Source organism: Anopheles maculipalpis, chromosome 3RL (genome assembly GCF_943734695.1).
Source record: "Anopheles maculipalpis chromosome 3RL, idAnoMacuDA_375_x, whole genome shotgun sequence".
NCBI lineage: Eukaryota > Metazoa > Arthropoda > Insecta > Diptera > Culicidae > Anopheles > Anopheles maculipalpis.
In genome coordinates, this window is record NC_064872.1 from 5,722,040 (window position 1) to 5,748,061 (window position 26,022).

The 26,022-nt window shown below is 45.1% G+C and overlaps 3 protein-coding genes across 6 annotated transcripts in view; all 3 read right to left on the reverse strand.

Moving 5' to 3' along the window:
• Positions 1 to 26,022, reverse strand: part of LOC126563913 (protein spire) — a 115,018-nt gene that overhangs the window by 71,230 nt on the left and 17,766 nt on the right. For all 4 annotated transcript variants that reach the window (XM_050220709.1, XM_050220707.1, XM_050220706.1 and 1 more), the window contains exon 2: positions 12,725 to 12,759. In XM_050220709.1, coding sequence (XP_050076666.1) covers positions 12,725 to 12,759 — 35 coding nt within the window. The remainder of the gene's footprint in view (positions 1 to 12,724; positions 12,760 to 26,022) is intronic.
• The window catches only part of LOC126564726 (transforming growth factor beta regulator 1), a 138,202-nt gene that overhangs the window by 61,850 nt on the left and 50,330 nt on the right, over positions 1 to 26,022 (reverse strand). The window lies entirely within an intron of this gene.
• Positions 1 to 26,022, reverse strand: part of LOC126565370 (trafficking protein particle complex subunit 4) — an 85,073-nt gene that overhangs the window by 14,454 nt on the left and 44,597 nt on the right. The window lies entirely within an intron of this gene.

Genomic DNA, 26,022 nt, shown 5'->3' on the forward strand with positions numbered 1-26,022 from the left:
GAGACAATTACATAGAACAAACTTTCTAGAACCCTGTCCAGCTAACAGACCCCACTCCTTCTTCATCACTGGTGCTATAATTTATGTTTACCAAATTATTACCCCTCAAAACACAAAACTCCAAACCTTTAGAGAACACCAACTTGGAGCGCTATTATAAGGCGCCTGTCTATTATAGAGCTGAAAAAGTAAGATAATTTGGGGCTTTCCATCCAAGAAAAAAAAGCACCCCGTACGAAAGGTAAAAGAACTCATCATCGACTAAATTAGGAGCAAGGGAAACCTCCTCCCAAAGAGTGCGGAAATCAAACAGAACGAATCGTACCACCGAACAACCACATTCTAATAGCACAGATGGAAAGTCGAGAAGCACTCAAGAACCTTCAATTTCTATTTCCTTCGCGTCAACCCATTCAAACTTGAAGCCTCGTGTGTGTGCCTCGCCTTTCTAAAGAATACGGGGCGTACGAATCTGAAACCAATTACAAAATTTGTAAACCACCTTCATCCAGCGTTCCGAACGCGCTACCAACCACGATGCATGCTGCTGCAAAACAGATCGAGAATCCGTATTGTTATGCCAAATAACGTTCATTGGAGGTGTTTTTTCTTTCAACTGCGCCTCACTGCCATATGTGCGCCAGATCTCACCAGGCTCAACCAGCATGGGGCTGCACTCCAAGAACATGTAAATGGGTTCATTGAGCTTTCCGTTCGAAACAATGCGAATGGTCGCCGTACAATGACCACCGAACACAGCGTACCTTCATCGGTTTTTTCTGCCCAGAATCCATTTCAGCAACACACAACATATCCTCCACGTGCCTCCACCAAGCCCAAGCGGCGCCGATCATTACCTTGCCCACTGTTTTTGGGAGGGTTTCCCCGGAGATTGGCTTAAGAACCTAACTTCCCTCCATGCCGTGGTGCCACATACGGCGAGAATGATTCATACCGCAACTATTAAACTAACTCCAGCCACGAACCATTCACGTGCGACACGGTCTCCTTTTGAGCTCTTTTGACGTAATGGGTTGAACGCGATGCAAGGAACGCGAACTGGCAGACCTACCAACAGGATTGCGCAAGTAGGATTCTTGCCGCGCCAGAAACACTTCTCTGGTCTTTTAGAAGTACCAGCCACACGTTTCTTTCGACTCAAGACAAGATCAACAATGGTCACTTAGGATTACCAGATCAAACATCAACACAGTCCAGGCATCCTCGTTCTTAGTTTACATCGCCGCCACAATGCAGCATTGTAATGAATTAGCAAAAGCACTCCTTTTAAATGTAATGCACAAATTTGTTTTTTTTTTAAAGACTGAATAATGAAGCAGCAGCAGTAAGAGCGTCCTGAAGCTACTCATTAAGAATTTAAGTACATCTTCAAAACAAAACGCTTTACAGCATCCCACACCAAATCCCTTTCTTTGGCATTAGAAATTGCAAGAACCTTCGCCTCGTCCGGTCGTGTTCCGCCCGAACACGATCAGCCACCAACGCCGCAGGTGAACCAACTCGGTCTTGGGAGACTAGTTAAAGAGTTAAATGACCATTTCTCAGAGTTCTCATAGATTGTTTAGCTCCCCAGAGGTAATGAACAGGTTTCGCTACACACGAGTTTGCTATTTAATTGCAAATGCACATCACGCGGTACCCAGAGGACAGAATATTAAATGAAGATCACATTCGCTACCGTCGTCCAGACCAGTCGACAGAGTGCATCGTCACACCGCACTGGTGAGGTTTGGTTTTGTCCCGATCAATTGTCTGCATGATGCAACGGGCAACTAGGAAACACGACCGAATCGATTTCTCCCGAACGATTATGCCATCGTCAGGATAGCCTGAAGTCAATATCCACCACTGCTGTTCCGGTTGGAGGCAACAAAAATGGTGAAGACGCGAGACAAATTGCATAACACAAAGAACCCATAAAGCGCCTTTTTTGGGAGAATAACTATCCAACCACAGCACGAAATCTATATGGGACCTGATTAGTGTTGGCAAGATACTTCCACTAATCCAAAAACTCCCTTGAGATGATGGGCACCTTTGGATATGCTTTGCTGACTGCTAAACCAGAGACCAGAGAAACCAGAGAAAAACGCATAAATTTACAAATCACAACTCACATCTCGCTACCCCGGACTGTCCTGCCCGAACGTGACTGAAATGGAAGTCGCGGGCAGGTATTGAGGATCGGAAAGGGACGTATTGTTTATGCTGCTGTTTTAATGTACCATTACTTACTTCGTGTCTGCAGCGAGCATTGGTTTTCAGCGGCAGGGACGCCACATCCGATGTACACCTTGAGGAACTTAGCAAGGGTTTGCTGTAACCCATTCTGCAAAACCCACCACGACGTCCAACTCCATTTCCACCAATGCCCGACTCGAGGTATGAAAGCAACACTCAACACAGTGGTTGGGTGACAATTTTTGGCGCCTTAGTTTGCGACAAACCCCAACGGCCCCAACACGGCTTACAAGCAAACCCAGGGGCCGCAAAAACTCCCGACGCATAAAGGTCAGCAGTGGCGTGACCCGACAAACTTTGCTCGGGATTGACGATTCTCGCGCCTTGGGGCTGGCGCCAAGTTTAGTCAATTGAAAACGAGACTCTCATGAATCATGAAGCTGTAGATCACGAAATAAATACATCATTCTCGCCGTAAGCTGGATTCTACTGAGCGTAATGTCAACACATCGACCAGCCAGCCCAGATTGGGACCATTTCAAGGTGTGGAAGCGCTACATGTTCCTTCAACAATTTATGACAATCATCTCCGGTACGTCACTTTGGTGACTTTGATGATTGCTTCAGGAAACTCAGGAAATTTTCGATCCGAATTCCGGATATTCCAAAACGACAATCAATCATTGCTATTTGGTGTTTTTTCATCGTGGTTCCAAAAGTCCACAGAATAAACAACGTCACACGTTCCGTTATCAGGAGAAAAACACGCACAAATCGAGATAACAACTGTGATTCCCGGAATGTCGCACAAGACATCAATTTGCCATAATGTCATGCAGACTATGTACGAATAAAACGACAAAAAACTAAATTTCCCAAACACCTTCACGTGCTTCAGAGACGTACAACAAAAATGCAAACCGTGCCGCAAGACACATTTTGAACAGTCCAACGCACCTCCCTGAAGTGCTATTTTAGGATGAAGACACCGCCAACTGGTCTCTATTGGATTGGGTGGGGTGAAATTAGTGTTCGCTTTGGGGTATTAAAAATAAATTTGTTCCCATCGGCTAATCGAACATCGGTAGCGAACACACCCCGGACCCATCGGTATGTAACGCACGCGAGGATATCCGACGGAACGGGCGAGTGGTTTCCCCCATTTACAACACGCAAGCAACACGGAGACACAATAAGATATTGCATCTTGGAGAATTGGTGTATTTTGGGGACACGTTTGGCCTACTAACGGTCTACCCATATGCCGAGAGGTACAACACTATTTCTGGAACATGTGACAAATAGTCACATCGATTGACCTCCCAAGTACGAATCGTTTCTTTACCATTTCCCAACCTAGGCTTCTAACACGTAAGTCATACGATTTTTGGAGTTCTGAGCGATTGGATTATATTCATTTGATATGGCTTCTTGGCAAGAGACATATTATTGGGGGGAATGTTTTTGCATTCGTGATCCGTGATTTGTGAAATTTGATTCTGTGTTATAAATGTCGGAACACCGGAATCGCAACAGCATTATTGATTTACTCTCACTACGCGCAACAGCAACAACCAAAACCCGCGCAATGCGGCTAGTAATAAGCGGTTTCAATCAAAACTTTTTTCACCAAACTTTGGCCCGCCTCTTGTATTACTAGACGAAAAAGAAAAATAAAGTATCTGCAGCGGACTTGTGTTTGCAATATTGACGAAAAATGCAAAGTAAGGCAATCTTTCGTCATTGACGCTGTCAAAAGCTTGACAGCTTTTGAGCCTCATTACCCGCGGCCCGAACAAGAAAACCGGCACCGGGATCCGTTTTCCAAAGCTACTACACTGGATGAAAAATCGTGTAGCCGCCGCTGGCAGCGCTCTTTTGCGCTCTAGCGTGATGGAGAAATTGCTCGCTTTCGTCCCCGCCAGGTCAAATGACCTAACGCTTAAACGAGCTTCTCTCTTCTTCGCTTGCAGATATAGCCCAGGTTCGGGGAGGCATCTTAAGCAGCGCTCCCGAGCGCTCTTATTGAACGATGCATGTTTAGCGACACTTAGGTCGTTTGAGTAGCTCCAGCCGAAACTGGCCCCAAGCTTCATGACTTTGCGTCGCGGCGAGCAGTCGAAGCCCGTGAGAAATTTTCCTAACCGATATACCACCGGACACCACCACTAGTTCCCACTGGACTGAGCCCCGCTTAGGACCACCCCCTCCCTGATCGGTAGCGCAACTTCACAATCAACTCGCAAAGATAGGAGTTTGGCAAACATACCGATCCGATTGGGGAAGACAACAGCAAAAAGAGAAATAGTTGAGGGCGGTCGGCAGGACCTATGGAAGTTCCGAAAGAAGGACCGTAACGCCTTCCACGCCGGCGGCTACCAATATCCATGCACACAAAACCCTGTAGCGGCATCAATCGGCGGCTAAACTATTGGTTCGCGTTTTGAAATGGTAATACTTTGCAGTGTTTATTTGGCGAAAAAACACCAGTTACCTCACCGGGCCACCAGCCTACAGACCAGAAGGTGGCAATAGCCAAAAGCCTCTCCCCCGACAGTTTTTTGCAGGGACCCTTTCGTGGACGAAACACGGCAAAACCGAGCTGGTCATTCGACGACTTTGCCAAATGCTGGGCTTTCTTCTTCGCTCGCACCATCGTAGCGCGCTGCCAGCAATGAAATCGAAAGTGCACGATTTTAATTGTCGTGATCAATTAAAATGCAAACTTCCCCACCGATGTTTAGTCTCTGCATTGCGCACTTTCTGCGCGTTTTCATGCTACCGTGTTGCCTGCCTTCGACGCTCGACACCAACCAAAAAAAGGGGCGTCTGCGACGACTGCGGAAAAGGTTATTTTGGCTGTTTGTGCAAAGTTTGCTAAATTGATACCAACCCCGCACACACACACACGAAGCACTCCACGCGGCTGTGTAATGTAATACGAGGTTGCGTACCGAAGATGGACGTTTTTTTCCTGTTTCATTTTTTGACCAACGGAAATGTTAGGCGGAAGTGCGCCTAACAAAGGTTTGCGGTCCTCGTGGATGTGTCCGCCCTACCGGTAAAGATGGACTGGCTACATGTAATGGACGATGGCTTTTCCACGCACACACACACACACACACGTCGTGAGCCTAACTTTCTTTTTTGGCCAAGAAATTGAGTGAGGATCCAGCATCTGGTGCGGTATGCAGCATGCAGAAGGATGTTATTATGTCGAACATACCAACACGAAATTATCCGCCGCATTGTTGTATCTCCCTCCTATGAAGAGGCAAGCAAGCAGAGCTCGCATGTGTGCAAACAATTTTCCAACCAACTTCCTCCGAGTAACTTACACCGAGCGTAATGCTCCGCAATTTCGTGTGTTGCAAAATATCATCAACGGTGACCAATTTTCGAGCAGTTGTACCGTTTATCGTATCGCCCAGGCTCTGCCTTCGGAAGACCTCGCACGGTGCCTCGCAAATGCATAACCAGCAAAGTTCCATCAGCTATGGTTCCATGTGGTTTCGTATCGAAAACGAAAGTGAACTTCGCCTTGGTTGCGATAACACAGCCGAACGTTACATGTGTCTACACCTACGGCCTACACCTTGGCCCCCAAAATCTTTTTTTTTTCCTAACCCGTCGACACGGGGAGACCACCGTCATGGAAGCAAACACTAATGCGCACCCTTGAAATGTCTTGTCCCGGGCGGGCGGACCCTACCAATCAAGGGGCGGAATGGGAAAATCACCACACCGCACATAAGCGAATAAATGATGCACCACACAAACCGAGCAATGATCGGCCATCGAGACCTTACCAAATTATACCACAAGCTGATGGTTTAAGTACGGCTGGCAAACGCGAAAAGACAAGTGAGTAGAACGTGCGTGTAACCGCTGGTAATGCTTTTACAGCTTCCAGCGTAATTCGGCTTTCTCCGGGTGGTGAAGCTTTTGCGCGATATTGCGTCTTGGCACACAGAAAGCGTTATCTGGAGGTAACAACCATAGCGAGTGTGTGTGAGTGTGTGTCCAACAGATCCACACTTAACGTACCGAAAGCTACTGATTCTACTTAATAGCTGGGTGTGCGGTGTTGAACATCGTGTGGTAATACACCAATGAGATAATCACACTACACCGAACCCTAGCAATTCAGTAGCCAACAAGATGTCTCGTACGCTCGTGGTTATTGCATTAAATTCGCAACTGTTTCGCAGGCGCCCACCTCTACACCAAACAATGCGGCAGCCATAGGCTACACCCTTAACTCCTTGAAGCTCCGCATAGCAAGTGCTCCTTGGCAAGCCCGAAGGTGGCGAAGCGCGCGTGTATGTATAAATAATCATTAATCATAGTATTTTAATGGTGAATGCATCGAATGCCTGAAGGCTAACTTCACATCCTTTGTGCTCCGAACCAACTCTACCACCAATAAAGGTGCTCAGCAGACTCTCTCCTGCTTTAACGAACGCTGTAACGAGACCTCTTGCAAAGAATAAAGCAAGGACATCTCACTATTTCGGCAACAGTGTTCACAATATCCTTAGTATTTGGACAACATTTCTTCGCCATGCCTTTGACGTTTCACTTTTCTTTTCCAACTAACTAATGGCTACCTGTCTAACGCTACTCCTGTGCACTTTGGATTCTGACAACCGTAATGGAGCACCTTTTCTAGTCTATGCTCGACAGTTTGATCGCTAGTACCTTTCAACCTAAACCGTCTCGCCTAGAGAGGGGTGTGCTCGCTAGTAACAGTATCTACACACACTGGAATTCCACAACTAATTGTTGCGAACGGACAGCATGTTACTGGGGGTTAAGCGACGTCGTCGTCCACCGATCATGCACATACGCTGGCACTCCTTGGTCGCCTTTGCTCCTACCCACGACGTACGCTACAGCAGAGGTCCTCCCCCTCCAATACAATGACCGTGAACTTTCGCCTACTCGAGTTTACATGCGCACAAAGCAAAGACAACTGCCCCCGTAGGGAGCGCTTAGAGTACGTGTCAACTCACGCGCATCGCACCACTAAACAGCATCCCTGCTTCAGAAGGGTGATCATTGCAGGGCGTCCAATTCCGGGCTGGGGTTGAATTTAATTCCAATTTCACCCATAACTCTGTGTGTGAGTGCATGTCATGATCTCGTGATCACGCTCGTTTGCGTTTGCGCGATGCAAAAAAAAAATGCATCGCGCGACCTATTCGATCATACCGGGCATAGACCGGGCGGGCAGGAGCCGGCACATTCCGAAACGGGACGCACGCCAAAGCCAGCCTGCCATCTGGACAAGGATGACAACGATCAGGGAAAAACTGTGCCATCAGCAAAACGTGCATCTAGAAATTCGAGACCGCACACCCGGTCGAGTAACGTCCTCCTGTGTGGAAACTTTCGCTCTCTCGGGGAACTCTCGGATGGGAAAAAGTAGATTTACCGCTTTTGCTGACCATAATGCATCATTGGATATTAAACGAATTCGACAGTGACTTGCCACCAAGTATGTTGGCAGCAGCTATACGTGCCGGAAAAGTGAAATTATATGAATTGAAACGTGCGTTTTTATAAATACAGATGATAAATGCACGACTTAATCTAATAATTCTCATGACCCCAAGAAATTGACCCCTTCCACTCAATCCTATCAATCGGTGCCGTGAATCACCCAATAGGTCAGCGTGACAAACATATTGGAAAATCAATACATATACCACCAAACACTCTGGGCAAAACGCCACACGATTACACTATCTTTTACGATGACCATCCCTGAACCGCCAGCGTCATACTCACAGCACACAACGCAGGCTGAAATAGGCCATAAACACGGTCGTTAAATCGATAAAAATAAAACAACCCACCCGCAATCCTCCACAACTCCCAGTAGGCTGAGAAAAGTGAGGTCGTGGTTGCGGTGCATCGATGACGTGAGACCCCCAAAAGGAATCGAAAGCCCCCAAACCACCTTTCATCTAATCAACCATTGTGCTCCCATGGGCATGGACATTCACGATACGCGTTCGGGCTAGGACGGAACTAGCAGACTATGCAAAAGTCCAACTGCCATCCACGAACACTCACCAACAATCGATCGAGCCCTCTTGGTGGAAGATATGGTTAATCGTGAGTCGCCAGATCCCAAATATGGGTCAAAAGAATCTTTATTCTCACGCCCCCAAACGATCAAGAGCGCGCCTTGGGGACGTGAACGGAGAAATTATCTTCGGTTCGGGAAGTTTCTGATACGACACATACACACACACACACATGCATAGCAAACCGATGGAAAGAAGCAGTATCATGAATTTCACTCCGGCCTAGCTGACTGGGACCGTATTTCACAGCCTCTCTAGATGCCCCCAGGGGTATAGAAGAAAAGCCTTTCTGTCCTCCCGTGCGAGCCAACCTTGCACACTAGTTGAACCGTGTGTGTGTGTGTGTTGGTGTGCTGGCTAATTTGGAACCACACGCCATTGCAGCTGATGTTGTGCCCCTGGTGGTACAGTGCTAGTTTTTGCCATAAACCGTTGAGTGGAGTTTTATTGAAGAAAAATATGGAAATAATCCAACCGCAACACAGCTAGTGCAGGCATATAGCTCCGGGGACAGAAAGTTGCTGATTCCCATAGAGCAGCGATACTATGCCTAACCCTTGCTTAACCGTCTGCTTCATCATCGATCGACACAGCGAGCGAATCTTCACCGATCAACAACACCAGACCTTCCTTCTCTCAGCGCTATGAGCTTGTGAGTCATTTACCAACCCTGGCCGATAGCCAGAAGCAACACAATACCGTCCAGATCAGTAAAAGCATGTTCAGGAATGAAAACTTCGCTTCATGTAGCCGGACTCTACCGCTTTCTTTTCCTTCTGTTTAGAAACAAAACTCCCATACACTCGCTGGACATCATACCTTTGCCGAAGCACACACTCCGATCGCCAACTTATTTCTTCCATATCGGAGAGCGAGAATCATGCCTGAACGAACCGTCTTGAGACTCCTAGGCATTTTGGAGCTCTATTTTGAAGTTCGTCCGGCGTATATCCCCGACCGAACATTACTACCCCTCTCCAAACTATATGACCCTCCCCGCTTGAATGGTGTTCGTCCATTCGCTCCGGGGCAGAATCGATCGACAAGCGAAGAAACCTGTGAAGCCCAACTTCAAACACATTAGCACAAAGTCTCGATCACTTCTCCTTTCCCTTTCGTACACGCTTTTTCCATGCTTCATCGAACCTTTTGCTCAAGATTACAGGCAATGATACACGCGCGTCATTGGCTAGTTTTCCTCCGTCTCTATCACACTCTGATACTTTACTCCCGTTCGAAGTATCGTTCACTATCGAAATTCAAAATAACACACCGCACGGACGTTGTCTATGCTGCGGACAACCTTAAATGCCATCGTAATCACAATGATTAGACACCGAACGCCTCCGCAGCCTAGATTGTTTAACCTGAATGTGATCAGAAGGCTCGCACAGTTATCAAAGCCCTTGCACGTTGAAAGTACAGCACTTTAGAGAGCTCGATCTTGAATCCAACCTAGCGGTCTATGCAAATCTGCTTTCTACACAACACTCCAATGAACATTGATTTTCATCTCAATTACTGCTGCCACACAGCAACTTTAGCTGCCTGTGGGGCAAACCGAAAACAGAAACAAAGTAACATTTTTTGTGCACACAAAGGACCTGTCCGCGCACGCGCGCACAGGAAACAACCTGTTCGCCCTATCAACGTCTTGGACCACTCACTGTCTCGGGAACACAGGGACGATTGGTGCACGTAGCAGTAATCATAAATAGGTCATCCGAGGGACTGGGGACCATGCAAGGAAGAAAGCCTCACTCAGCAAGGAGATTGGTTGTGAAATGGCTGTAGTTGGTTAATTTTATTGCTTCTCCAGGATGAACGCTCCCGGAGGGAACAATTGCCCCAGCCTGTTGTGGCCCAGTTTATGGAGAAAAGAAATGTAACCCTGATTTGTCGAAGGGTCGAGAGGAGTCAAACCACAGAATTGTTACGAACTAATTTACCTAAATATAGACACTAACTCTGCTCATCACTCAAAACCAAACCTTGGCTATGTAAAACCGGACGGGAAGATTAGCCAAGCCTGGGAGCTATCAAAAGTGAAAGGATGTACAGATGATTGGATGCGCGTTGCACTCAATTTTTTTATGCATTTTATCATTATTGATCGTTAAGAAATTTATTTTACCTGACCCACCAAACCACCAAAGGGTTCCAACACATTGCAATAAATCAATCCAATACGGTAATGGATTATTTAAGGCCATAAAATGATAACCTTACAGGTTTCAAATTTTACTGCCACGAAACAAAAACGAGTCCTAACCAACCAGTGGGCAATAACGACGAGTACGAAGATGTTGTGGACTTCTTTTTACGATCAATACGTTCCTTACATGTACACCGGAAATTACATACAAGAACAAAATGGCCAACGCCGATAGGGCATGCATTGGAGCGCCTGTGAAAAAGGGAAGAAAATGGAGAAGTGAACGGATGAAACAAACCCACGAGACCTGTCACGCCGGTGAGCTGCGACCACCAACATCTTGCGGGACGACAATCCTTCGGTATATAGTCATCCAATTAGACGCATAAAAAATCTAGCCATATTTCAACCAATTTTAAGACCTTTCTCCTTTCGACCGGTCGCGCCTTCTCCACGATCACACACGCACACACACAGGTGCCTACCGCTATCCCATAGCATCCAACCAACCCTGGGGATTGGTGCATTCACACGGACCCAACCCTTTTTTGTTGTTGAACTTGACCTATCCACGGTTAAATCTTGTATGTGTTCCTTCAACATCCATAGGTCATTCGCTTGAGGAGGGACAAAGAATCAATAACTTATTGGAATTATCGCTCTCGTAAAATTCAATCCTTCGGATTCTTGATCTTTGATCCTATGTTTAGGCAAGAATGTCTCAATCTCAAAGGGAACCAGTTGAAAAGGAAGTTCTCCATAATAGGCGTCTAACCTCAATCAAAAAATATTTGTTTGTAAACAATTAGCTAATATCTATTCATTAGGATCTGTAAATAATTAATTAATATAAAATCAATCATTTGTCACTTCAAACAAATAATTAAACCTAACAGTACCTTACATTAAATTTTACAAAATATAAAACCAAGTTGTTGCTAACACGGATTTAACTTTTCAATTAACATTCACGACATTCTAGCACTGAATGGTTGAATGGTTTCCACTACACAAGCGAAAGGCCCTTTCCTATCAGCGATAAGCATCGCAACCACCGAATTCCACTGCGCATGTTGTTGCTGTTTCAATTATCATTCCAGCGACACCAGTAAACCGATCGCGCGCCGATTTACGTCTCGCAGTCAAGCCAACCGTCAACCAACCATTGAGCAAACCATTCATTCAACAAAACAACTGCAAAGAAATTTAGATTGGCAATCTTAAACCTCTAACTGTATGCTCAGGAAGACCACTGCTACCACGCCGACTCCGGTGTTTCAAAGCCCACCAACCCTTCATCAACTCTTCCACTGCCTGTGCGAATCCGCTCCACGGAAAGTGAAACCATCCTTTTAGCCATTCTTCACTTTGCTGCGAGCTTTATTGCACTCTAAACCGGGCCATGCGCTCAGGATCCCCCGATAGTCGTTAGCTAACGTACGCACGGCTCGTAACGGTTCGGTTGGCTTGGAAACTTCGACGCGATCAGACGACGAACTTGACCGTGACGGCTTACTCAACGCGACTTCCCGTGGTCATCACAGGGGGCAGGTATCGCCGACCTGTGGCTATAAGCGCCCCCCCCCCCCCCCACCACTCTAGCAAAATAATCGAACGGATCAAACCAACAACAAACTAACACTAGAAATTCATGAGCCACAATTTGCGAAACCAAAAGAGAGAAGGCAAGCACGCTAAAAGCTGTTACATTCCCGGGTAACGACGACGGAATGGAGTCCCGGAGTCCCGAAAAAATACCAAAAACCGTTCATTCCGCGCACATCGCGTTCCGGCGTCTAACGGGAAATGCAAACGGAACGGCACCCAATGTCCGGCATTCAGCCGCAGTTTTAGTACGGCCGGGGTCAGCGGCTATAATTACACGATCACGATAGCGCGAGTGGCTTATCTGCCACTTTTAATCAGATGTGATTTAATTACACATTGAAACGCAGTCACACTGATGGGGATTTTGGTCCCGTACTGTCGAGCGTGCACGCATATGTGTAGATGCGCAAGCGAAGATGTTGAGAAAGGACGGCGATCGTCGTACTTGTTGACGATGTTTGTCTCGCGCGGTGGTGAAATCGTTCGTCAGCGATAACAACACAGATGAAGGGAGTAACGACGACGACTCTCGAATGCGATACCGACATATCTCATCTGTGGTAATGCGTAATGTGGGCCCCCATTCTCTTCGCACGGTCGCGCATGGATCCTCCATCTCCGTATCATCTTCGTCGAGTGTGGCAAAATAACGACAAATACTCACCTTTTTCTGGGTCGATGGAATGCACAGCTCCTTATCTGTGGGTGAAAAAAGCAGAGCAAGAAAACAAACAATCTTTAGTACATATCAGACACTCTTGCACAAGGCTGTTTTAGGATGTGATAAAATCAAGAGACGAAGAGAGCGAGACACCAACAAACCTTCCCCAACGAAAATAATATCAAGTGATAAAGCTTTGAGTTGCGTTTTTTTGTTCTTCGATGTCGTGTGCTTTTAATTTGGAAAAACACACATGAAAAACGGCACAATACATCGATGGCAGATCCTGTCGACCAGTTGGAACCGGAAGATATGTTCAATATTTAATTAATTAGCTCCCCGGTAACGGTCTTAATGAGGCGTGAATAGAATGGATTAAGGCAATCAAAGTCATCAACACAAGCCTCATAGATCCTTCCGACCGTTGCTGTGACCGGTGTTTGAATCTAGCCAACCCTCCCAGGTACGAGATAACCTCACACTAAGGCCATAAATTGTCCCGCACTATGCTACATTCTTTCTTCAATCAAGAATTTTATCACGCAAGAAGCGAGCGACTCATTAAAATAAAACGCATCGTAATGATGCAGTTCTCCCGGGAAGGTTCCTCTGTTGCGATGTGCTGACAGCTGTATTTTCCCCAGACCACAGTGGGTTCGATCGTTTTCTATGAAGCCTTTTACACCCTTCGCCTATTAAATTTTGTGGCAGAGGTCTCGTAAACCGAAGAACAGGTGCCGAAAAAACAGAAGAATAAAGCAGAGCGAATCTGAGAAATCCCTTTTTTTCAATCGAAAGTCAGAAAGAGCATGCGGAGAAAGAATTCTTGCCCACCGGAACTCTCCTCAAGCGGTGGACATTGTCTGTGAACTTACGCCGACGACTAGGGTTCAGAGACGAGTGTCGAAAGCACTCCAAAATTAAGCGAACTACACAAAAAGGATTGGAAATCGGAAAACCGGTCGTTTCATATCACCGGGACATGTTGGTTGCAAGACGCCAAACCGGATACCGTAGACCACCACCATTCATGTTACCTCCCGGCGTGAGGTTCTGAAGATTGGGCCATCCTCTCGCAACCGATATCCGAGGGCTGATTTATTGCTGTCCACGTTTGTCCCGGGACAACACCAAATGCATCGACCCCCACACACCATCCGGGAGGATGGTAGGAGAGATAGTTTGGCAGCATAACACAGCCTCACCGGACGTGGATTACAATTTATTCAACAGCAGCACACCGCGAACACTTTAATCACTTCTCATAAGCAGTTCTGGAGGAGTTTTTTTTACAGCTTTTCTTCATGGTTTGTTGCTTTGTTTTCCGCAGTCGCAGTTCCAGCAAACCGAATCAGGAGTCCTCGCCCGTGCCTGACAGGCTACCGACAGCACGGCGACATGATATCTCGCAGAAAGCCGCGCAAAGGCTACCGACAGCTTGACAGCAGTTGGTGAGCTAAAAATGAAAGGTGTTGTTACCGGCACGGCGGCTGGTTGACTTGTTTGTTTGTTTGTTTGTTTACTTAATTATTCACGATTATTTACTTTACCCGGTGGGATTACAATGTTGCCATCGGAGGTGTGCACAGTGTAACGATCTCTCATTTTTGCATTTCAAGTTGTTCTTTTTTTTGCCTCATTGGCAACTGCAACTACTCGTCTTTCCTGTGACGTGGGTATTATACTGCTAAAGTTCATTGGCAGCGAAGTTTTCTCGAGAAAAGACATTGCGGAGATGCTAAAGGGCTGATCACTTGAAAAAAGTCGTGACAAAATATATCTTGTAGCTCCATTTGTAAGCCTCGTGTGAGTGGAGTAATTAATTCGTAATCAAATTACCTATTCCATAGTCAAGAGTTGTGTGATTTATGAGAAATCCTAAGAAAATAGCTATTCTAATCTACATTTTCAACCCATGCAAGCACAATAAATTGAAGATAAGAGATGTTTCCGAAAGCCCTTACCTACTTTCTACACCCGTATTTGATGATTTACCATCACACAGCGTCTGGAAACGAGTACCATAAATAGCTCGTAACCAACGTAACCTCCAAAAAAATCCTAACATCTTGCAGGTCAGCTCCGGCTCCATCAGCGGGGGAGGCCATTGCTCTAGTTTACCGAGTGCAATGTAAGGCGCGATTTCGTAAAACGTAAACATCATCTTCTACTTTTGGGGCGGAAACTGCCCAAGCTCCATCCACCACCACCGCCACCAAACATAATGCTAGCTACTTTTCCAAACCTCCAAACCAAACAGCTGGACCTCAACAACTTCGCGAAGAAGTCATTTGCGCGGCTGAGCGATTTTAAAAACCCTGGCCTCGCCTAGACAATCGATAGAGTTGGCGTGGCCCGTACGTCGATTATCGTATCGCCGCTAATCACTGCTATTTCGTCTGATGAGCCTCACATTGCAGTGGGCTCTTTGGAACTCTTTCTTTCTCTGTTTCTCCTCTCAACTTCCTCGTACTGTCAGAGAAGGGCAAAGCAGGAAATTCGCCTGTAACAGGCTGCACTAAACCCATCTCCACACTAACCTAGATTCTAACCTCAACCTACAAAAACTAACCTCGCGGAGTTACCGTGTGCTCACTTTTATTGACCATCCCCTGCAAGCATTTAGCCTTTAAGCTCCGGGACGTTTAGTGTGCGCGCATGACATGAAGCAATCGATGGGAAGAGGGTGAGCTATAAAACAAAACCTCTTCAAACCAACTAATCGATCCGTTTCTGCAGGGAACTGGAGGACTCATTTGGTCTTAAAATATAATTCCACGCCAGACACGTAATTCAAAACCTGGCCTGGCCTCGTTACTATCGCTCACCATCAAAGTGACATCATCCAGTCTTCCCGCTCTGCTGTTACGTGCACTTGGAGTGCCCGACTTATGCCGCGAGAAAGCCTTAGCAGTTGTTCCACTTGCCCGGCTACGATATCAGTAATTAATTACTTCCAGCAAAGCGCAACAATTGCATTGTTCTAGAAACCGGTGCAAAGCTCACAACAGAACGCCACTTCACAGTGCAGCCAACGGATCGATCAGCTGCAAAGCCCGCTCAGTAGTTTCTTGGACGAGGTGGTTTCACCGAGTCCCCATTGCTACAAGAAGGCGCGTCACTCATTGAGCAAATTCTTCGCATAGTCGCGTTACACGCCGTACCCCGTTACAGGAAAGTAACTCTAAGCGCACCTCTTCCAGTGTCAGCAGATATTTCCCGCTACAGTGAGAGCAGTTCCTACGATTCGCTTTATGCAATTCAGCAACAAGAACACCACGAATGCCACCACACTACAGCAATGGAACGTAAAGTAATAAACTGAGCATTAATTTTAAGTTCCCTTTTTTCCGCGATAACACTCTTTAAAGCTTAAGTTATTCTCTTGGCATGAAAAAAGAGACCTCTGCCCCCCACCCAACCATGGATATGGACGATTTATATCCGTCGAAATGATTTATGTAATTAATCTACCCCATCGGTAGTTGCTTGCGTGGTGCGGCGTCGCTACTTTCACCCCAAATTGGCTTTCGCCAAAAAACTGCAACAAGTGCAACAGAAGAGGCCCATAACAACAGTGTGCAACCTTTTACATTTGCGAGAACGGAATCCGTCGAATTGGGAGCACACAGTGCAGTGCAGCAGGGTTGAAAAATAATCACAGGTTGCACAGCAGTGGAGAGAATTCTTATCACGTACCTTCATCAATAGTGAGGGCTTTGGGAGTTGGAGAAAAATGGATTCCTTCCGAATTATGTGGCCCAAGAATTTCTCTTTCACCGAAAACTTTTTACACTAAATTGGCGATTGTAGTAAAAAGCAGGGAGGCTGATATCATCCTGGTATTAAGGTTAATGGTCAAGAAGATATCCCCGCACGCAGAGGATAAGCTTTCAGATCAACTACTCCACTGCGGTATATTTTCCTGACACAACTTGAACATAGTTAAGGATAAAATGTGGACGATGTCATTCACATAGCAGCTTCATCTCATTTAACTGGACCAATCTTCAAGCACACATAAAGTCTGTACTCTATCTCTACTTCATTTGTATTTGACAACCCGGACACGTAATGAGAACAGATCAACAAAACGCTCACACAGTACACCGAAAGGAAAACCTAAACAGATCTGATGCACAATGAAAACAGGAGCATAGGCACCCCAAATCCCATGACATAATTGTGCTGTGCGCGCTCTAAAGTAAACCATAACCTGCTTCGCGCAGTAGGTTAATAGAAAGGTAAACATGATTGATTAGCATCTTCCTTGCCAGCTAACCATCATCAGCATACGTATGCAAAACACAAATGTGCAGCTGCAGCACCGTTCGTCGAATCGTTTTACTTTCCCAGCGCATCGCCCAAGAAAGCAACATCGCCGAGCTCCATAACGATGCGGAAAACCCTGCTCCAGAAGCAGCGCGCCGTTGGAGAAAATCCTCTCCTTCTCCGTAAGCGGGAAGATCGTTCATCACCCTCTCGGTTATGCATCTGCTTAACCATAATTATGATGTCGAGAGCCCGTACGATGCATCGCAGCAAGTTGTGGTGCGTGTGTTGTGTTTGGTGCCGAGAAAAATCCACACAACTGGGGTGTGGATCACTTTTCATCGGATTGGGAAAACGTTTGTCCCCCCCCCCCCCCCCTTACACTGCCCAGCTTCCAGAATGGAAAATGAAGTGCGATGTTAAACATGCTCCGCGTGCACTTGCGTAAGGTACACGTTTGCACAATATGAGAAGTGCGTCTATCCCTTACCGATTTATAGACCAATTCGAACTCTTGGTTTACATTTCCTACCCGTGAAAAGCCGTGAAGACATTCTATAACCCAATTGAGTAAATATGTTTTATGTGTTTATTCCTCGTGTCTAAACGATGCTGAACTAATTCCGATCCCATCCGTACTTCCTGCTATGAAACACCATAACTAGAAAACATGAGGTCGTCTTACACAATGAAACAACGAGTACACCCCTTCAAGGTTAGACGCATTTCCCGTGAAATAAAATCTACCCAGAACAACATTTAAAGCGAAGAAAAAGTTCAGCAAGCAAAAATCAATTGCTGTTGTATCAACAAGCTCTAATTGATAGCATTAAGCGACACCAAACGAACTCTCCGGCCTATTAAGGTCCATTAACAAGCTTTACAAAAGACATACAAAAACTGATCATAAAAACACATTCCTTGCAAACAATCATCGTTCTAACAAATCATCAAATCGTTTCGAATCTAATGAATCTAATCCAATAAAGCAGCCGAGACCGGCCACCCGTGACGGGATATTAGGCCGCTGGCGACATACACCGGCCGACACGCGAATTTTGCCGCAATTTTTGCCTCGTTCAACGAAAACGAAGGACTTCGAGCAGTTTTAAAACCGTTCGAGCTACTTTTTACGCTTCTTCTCTTTCCCTTTTCCATTGTCGTACGTTAACCTCAAAGTTTATGCGCTACAGTTATGGCCTCGCGGAACACGATTAGCAGCCCGTGAGCTGTAACACAAAACGAACCAGCAATCGTTTTTCCTTCGGTGTTGGAAAACTAGCACCCCACATGTCCGGTACAATACAGTTTAGAAGTTTAAAGCACGTGCAGTTCTGTGCGTTGTTGGAGAAATCGATATTTCCTTTATGCTGGCTGCTGCTGCCTAGGTTAGTTATGTTTGCTTAACGAGTCGACTTCATTACTTTCGTTTTATGGACCTGCCCCAGCTTCGTGGACGTTGTCTGGAAGCTCCACACCACCGAACACAGTGACGTCATTGTTGATCGGCGGGTCGACGTCATGCTTTTCGGTCGTAAAATGTCAAACGCTGGAGGGGAAACGCTGGAGGGGAAACGCTGGAGTTAGGGAAAATGGTCGCACTTGCGCAATACGACAACTGAATGCGGAAAACGGCATAAGCAATTTCCTTCTCGATTGACCTTGAAAACAGCTCGAATGGAGGGGTGAAACATTAAATAGTGCTCGAAACAAACTCCAACCTTTCCAAGAGCAGAACGAATTAAGACATAAAAAATCGGTACACGAATCGTACGCCCACCTGTTTATGTTGGAGAAGCGTTTTTTTTTTCTCTAGTTCTCGATAAACATAATCAAATCAGAATTATAGTTCTCCAAACTTTGTACTTCACCCTTTTGTCACGATTTAAGCACAAACATGGGCATCATGGCATATACGGAGGATACTTCTTCTAGGGCGTGACTTTCTCCCCAATAATATTGTGGGTTCAAGGTGTTTGATTTTTTATTCCTACCCAGTGAAAGCGCACCTCATCAATCACCCTGGACGCTCAGTTGATCATGACCCAGCCTCAACCGCTTTTACCCCTTACACGAAACATTGATTTCTGTTTATTGTTGTTTATTCTAGGTCCCACACTCTACTCTCCCCTCAAGCTTTGGGGGTCGGTGACCATCGCTCCCCGTGCCGGGAAGAAAAGCCCACCAATTTCTGGATGCGTATGGTACATCTTTTTTCTGTTTTGATTTTGTGTTTGTGCTCGAACCGGCCCGTAGGTCGTTTCGGATTCAAGGGCTCTTCGGTATTCGTGATTCGTGACACTACTCACGTATCGATATCATGTTCACGGAGATAATGATCTTGTGAGCAGGGATCGAGCGGAGCAAAGAGGCACCGGGAGTTTGGCGGTTGAGTGGTTTACAGCTGTGTGTGCCGCCCCAAGTCACGAGTCACCCTCGCTAAGTGGCCACTTAAGAATTTACGGTTTCCACCACCATCCCGGGCGTTACATACGATCTTCAAGTGCACAAGTGCGCAACCAAAGCTTTGTTTGTGGACGCGTGTGCGCACGTACGCAATCAACAGTCAAATCGCGTGATGCATCTTGATGTCCAAAGACCGACCGCCAGCCCGCCAAGCGAACGCGAACGAAAACTATTGCATCCAACAAAACGGTGCAGCCGGTTTTTCCGGTCACGAGAAGGAAGTCGGCTCCAACAATAAAGCAAACAAAAACTGGACTAAAGTAAACAAAAATTTGGTTTATAAATGGATAATTTTAAGATTTACGCATCGAATGCATAACTACAAAACCTCACAATATCGTTTTGGTTGAAATACTCTAGCGCTATGTACTTGTGTTAAAGGCGAATAAATTTTACGCCTCGTTGCACACTTTTTGCTGAGCTTTGGTGCAGTGCAGTGGGTCATTAAAGCCTCAAAGCCAGACGAAGGAATGATGTATAAATGAGGACAACACCGCAAAACAATGCAACTTCCTGCAAATCTGCACGATTTATATGCACAAAAAAAGTGAAATTTTAAATTCTCAGAGTCAACAGTAAACACAAATAAAATGGTCCTACACATTCAAACAAAATTGATACAGGGTTTACCAGTTTTAAAAATAAAACGACTTCAGGTGTTTCAACGAACTAACAGTGCCATTTCAGCAACAGTGTTCATTTTAAATGAACAACTTTCGCATATTTATTTTGTTTATGTACAATTGATTATGACGGTCCAGTGCCGTATTGTCAACATCGCTTGTGTTGAATAAATTGTATGATCTTATTGATAAGGCATTTCCTCCTTACAACCTACGCATATGTGTTACATATTTTTTGATTATTATTTGTTTGAATTCTTGCCATGATATGCGTGCTTTACATTTGTTCAATCAAAAACTATAACTATAAAACTATAAATTAATTCATGTGGAGAGAGTAGCCGAAAAGGGTGTGATTTTTTCCATTACAGGGCTTACATAATTTTTGCTAAGCTATTTCAACCCATAACATAACTTGCAATTATTGTAGAACGCAGTCAGATTCGGCATCTCGATCATGACTATGTTTATCCTTCAAAGTTCTTGGATTGGACATTTTACACTAAATTTACAACTATTCTTTGTTGCACCGGCGTTCATGTGAAAATTTATCTTGAATTCCGCATTGCTTAATCTATTCTAATGCCTTTTCTGCGGGCTGGTAAACCCTGTATTTGTTTTTTTTTTCGGCTATTGTTTTCACAGTTTGCAAATTTACACTTTTATGCGAAAAAACACAAATTTTTAAAACCCACTCACACAAACACTAACACACGATTGTGTTGTGAAGTGTCTCAACAACCATGACGGATTATTTCGCTTTTAGTTTTATTGACAGCGCCGCACACTCAAAACCAATTCGTTTGCTCCAGCACTAGAGCGTGCTGCTTCCGTCACCTGGCAGTCGTGTGTGCAGTGTTTTATGTGCTGTTGATTTATAATGCACACAAATCTTTCAGCTCCAGCACCGATAATGCTGCCTTTTTTTACTCTCTATGACAAATAGTGCCATTTTAGCAGTGCAGCAAGTATCCCAAGTGAGACTAAGTTCAATAAAACATGACTCAATGAACATCAAAACTACTAAGTAGGATACGGGCGCAAACGGATCACTACACAACGTTCACACACGTGTTCAGGAAATGTTTAGTTGACGGTAATATATGATAGGATAATTTATAGAACGGTGCAAAGTTTTGTGAACTAAAAATACAACTAATCAACAAACAATGTATGCAGCAAACGAAATTGATTCCTGTTCCTTATTGCCGTCAAAAGAAAAAGTTGACGGCCAAACGATTAACGATAAGCTCTCCCGCATCACATCCCGTTTCGAAACATCCAATCTAACGCGTTGCGAACTTCGTTTTCATCGTGCTACAATTTAATTACAATTTTTATTTGAAAAATAAATCCTTGGACGTCCCTCCGCCAATCGGATCGATCTAGGGTGGCACAAAACTGGAACTCTTGTTGCCTGCCTTGATTGGCTGCTACTGGTTTTCATGGAGACTACGCAGAGCAGGTACTCTTGATCGAAAAACCGAACTAAATGAAGATGCCCTGCGGAGGAAAATGGATAGACATACCACTATCCGATGACAGCTAACATGCCACACCACACGGATCCGATACAAATCTAGCTAAACCAATCGAGGTGGAATCATTTGGACCTTTCTGCAGGTGCTGTCGGGAATCTCTTCTGACACTTCAAACTGTCGTATAGCAAGGGCCTTTAGAAAACACTGGTCAACACGACCACAGATGCGTTCGATCGGTGCTCGATGATCGATCGATAAGATCTACATGCGATCAGCAACACTCTCACCCTCTCCCCCACGCGCCTTAAACTAGCCTCTATCGGACCTGCTACCCCACCTTGTCCACAAGGTTCTCTCGGACGACGAAAACAAGTCGGCGGCTCTCTCGCTAGGTCAGTGCAGTCAGTTGATTGGGACATGCAAATGTAACTGCCGCTACCATCATCATCTCTCGCTACTTATCCGTGGGTAATTGCCCGAACCCGTGTAAGACTGGAAGTGCGGTTAAGCTGGATAAGTGCAGCTCGTCAGCAGCCCCGGGGACAACCTCGACCTAGACGCGGCGGCAGCAATCTCTCGCCAGACCTCGGAAAAGTGAAGTTCGCTCCGTGCGACAATACCCATTCGTCATGCAGCCGTCACACGCGCCGTGTCAGGTCACAGCCACCGCAGAGAGGTTTACACATCGACGAACGGGGGTCTTGACATTGATTTATAAATTGCATTTACCGAAAGGCCGTTGGCAATAATCTCGGTCGGGCTCGGAGGCTAACTGGCTAAAAACAAGTGTGTGCTACTGTAGTTACAGCAAACGGGGCGAGGACACATACCGTTGCCCCACAATCGCTTCACTCTCACTCTTGTTGCGGAGTTTTGTTCAGGAAAGGAACAGGAAAAGACCACTTTCTTTCACCGATGATACAGACAAAACTGCCGCTTTTGCACAGCTTGAGCCGGGATGATCATCTAAAGAAACCTTCAGTTTTTTGTCCAAAATCCGTTCACTTGATGAACGGTTTTTCTGCGACACGGAAAAAAGGTTTCGTTTTCAACCAGAAGAATCCATGTGAACAACAAAGACCTCTCCCCGCACACAAGAATAGGTGTCGGAAACCGAAATCCGATATCCGATGACACCCTACTGCGAGAGTTGCGATAGTAATTAACTGCGGTTAAATCAAAACTCACTCCACGGCTAAGAGTGTTGACTCTCTTGACTCAGCCTTTTTACTTTGGGCCCAAACAAACATAAAAAACTCCAAAACCCTCCAACAACACACCCGAAAGGCGCATGGGGAAAGTCAATTAAAAGTCGTTGTTACCTTCACCTTCGGGTGCTTTTTTTTCGGTAGCTGTCACAGATCGACCATGGCTAATCTCTGCCGGCTGGGAAATGACGAGCTCCGATAGGGAAACGGAAACCGTATTGAACTGTGGCTCGCCATTGGGTGTCGAGTTACCGCCGGTCAGGTGAACATGTCAATAAGATCGCAAGAGCTGTCCAAACACTCCACAGACTTGGAGCAGATCAGCTTACAACAAAAACTGTTTCGGACTTATTAATTCATTCTCTTTAACCTACTTTAGCTACATAAAAATCATCATACACATCATGTAAAGCCTTACTTTGTGCCTCATCCTCCATTGCGATGAAAGTTTGGACACATAAAAAATAGAATAAAAACTATAAATCCTCTCTTTTGCTCGGTCGATCTCCTGCGGTGCGCAAAAATGTGTAATTAGTGTCCTACGAGCTATGGACGCACACCAGTTTGCCAGTTTGTTTTGCTGTACCTTTTATTAGCACCAGACCAGAGCGAGATCATTATTGCTTTACGTTTGCCATAAATCAGCACTTCCTGCACTGCTTTAGATTTCACTTTCCAAAGCCACAGTTTACATGAGGGACTTTTTTGTTTTGTTTCTTAAAGTATTAAGTTGTTTTTGTTTTATTCCAAATTCCTTAAACAAAAAGTGCTACACCAAAATCAAAGGCACGCACCGAGGTACGCAAAAAAAAACCAAACGAACGTGAAGTGCAAAATGTTGAGAAAACATTGGTGGGTGGGAGTGATTTTTCTTCGGCCACCAAATGCGAAATTAAACGGGGCAAAAAGAGTGATTAGCAAATGGCCCTCTTCCCGGAAGATGAATGTTCATCCGGAGGCTTCCGTTTTATTTTGTTTCTCCCGTTTTACGTTTGATCCATCGGATGATGATGGATCTTCAACCTAGCAAGTGAATTCGCACACCAGTAGCAGTTTCCAATGCATTTGTTGTGTTGGAAAATAAAATCGAACAAAACAAGTGCAGAATATAGTCGTCAGCTAGACGGTGAAGATGATCAAACTTTGAATGGTGGTGGGTGCACAGATACTACCTCTATTCGCAACACGGAAAATTGCAATTTGTGGTTTGTTTTTGTAGCCACGCTTTTCCTTTTGTTTTACATTGCACGCCAATGACCGGATGGCTCGTTAGTATGAGATGAATTTTAACGAACGAATCCGACACATTTGGACAAATTATGACTTCAATCGGCAATCAGATAACAACGTTTGAGGGGAATTATTTGATGGATTGTTCCTATTAGAGGGTTTTTGGATAATTTTACCAGAAAAACAACAGTTGAGACAATGGCCACACATTTATGAGGGCAAAAAGAATCAGTCAAGAATAAACCAAAAATTTGTTATTTCTTCGTGTAAACTTATCTCAAAACTCCTATAACTATATTTAGTTAATACTCACTATTAATAAAATGTTTATGTTTATTGCTCAAGACAAAATAACACCTTTACAAGTCTGTCCAGGACTTTGCCTTCGTTACCCACTTTTGTACTTCCTTTATGCAATTCTTCTTCTTATCCAACGCGAAACATTCTTGTGATGCTACGAAGCATTATCAGGGACGGACCGCTAGTACGGTTTTTTCATATTTTTGTACTCATGTTTAACATTTCTTTTTTTCCTCTCTGTCTCTCTCTCGCTATCTCATTTTCATAAAAAAGCATGCAAAACTCGTTACATGAGTCGAGAACTTGTTCTTGAGCATTTTTTTTCTCTCGACCTGCCGGAATGTACCACACTTCATCAATAGCAGCAGCATCCTCTCCGCATCCCCACAACAAACAGCAACATTCTGTAAATTCTTTCTCCCCGGTAAAAGAACCGGTCCTTCCTTGAGTGTTGTGCTATGCAGCATCAGGTCACACAACTTCCTGCTGCAGGTGCATGGGAAGATATTCGTCTGCATATGATCATATGCGTAGTACCGCATCACAACGATCCGGATGCTTCGTACGGTGGTATCGGTACGGTGCAACTCTCTCGGCAAAAAGGACCGGCTAGCTCGTGAACATTACCGCACTCACTAGGCCAGATTCCACGAAATTAACGGTAGAGACGGGTAAACGTTGACAGCATTATCAACGGAAAATGAGCATCGGAGCACACAATCAGATGGTAGCAGACTGCAAGCTCCCTATTACAATTTAGCAACACATCGACCGTGACCCTTTAAATCTTTCACGCCAGACTTGAGCGAGTGAATAGTGCGCCATCGAAGAATCGCGGTACTATCCAAAAGCTCAGAAGCAAATGCATGTAGCTAGCGGAACCGTACACATTTGGAAAGTCATGTTCAGAACAAAAGTTACGTTCTAACCACCAATGCAAGTAGGGGGCGAGATAGAATTGAGTCCCCATTAAGTGTTACGCTTTGATGAACGCGCGTACAACAACGCCGCGTACACCGGAAAACAGCTGCCCTTTAACGACGGGAAAAAAAACGCCAGAACGCCGGGGAAAATGCACTCAGAGTGCTGTAATAAAGCCATCGGTAGCAACAGGAACTATGGGCAGCCGGTTTATGCAAGGGCTTACAAACTTTCCCGTACGGAAAAGGTGAACGTACCTGCTTTTGATCGTAGCGGTATCATTCGAGTTAACGCTTGAGTAGAATGGTTCTCTGACTAGTTCTGGAGATAAGAAGATTCTCGTATTTGTCGTGATTCTTTGCCAAAGTAGACCTATTTTGAAATATAACTTATTCGCTCCAATATCCAACATGACACTACGACTCTATGATTTGTCTTCGTTGGCTCTGCGACCTGAAAGAATCCTGCAATACCAATTCTGATACGTTTGGTGCACATCTACACAAATATTCTCCATCAATTCCCGGTACAACCTCTCCAATATTTCTCTCTTTTTGGGAAAATTATAAATAATTTTTATTTCACTCAGGAACAAGTAATTCAACAAAAACGACCATGTCCCTAAGCTGCTTTTCATGTCCGGGACATATAATGCTACTAATCCCCGAAACAGATTCAACTTCTTTCCCCCATGCCAGCAATTATGTTTTTCTCGAAGCACATTTAGGGTCCCATGTCAATAACTTGAATCACAGTAAAATCCTCAACTGTATATGTTGATGTTTGACGCACCGTAACTT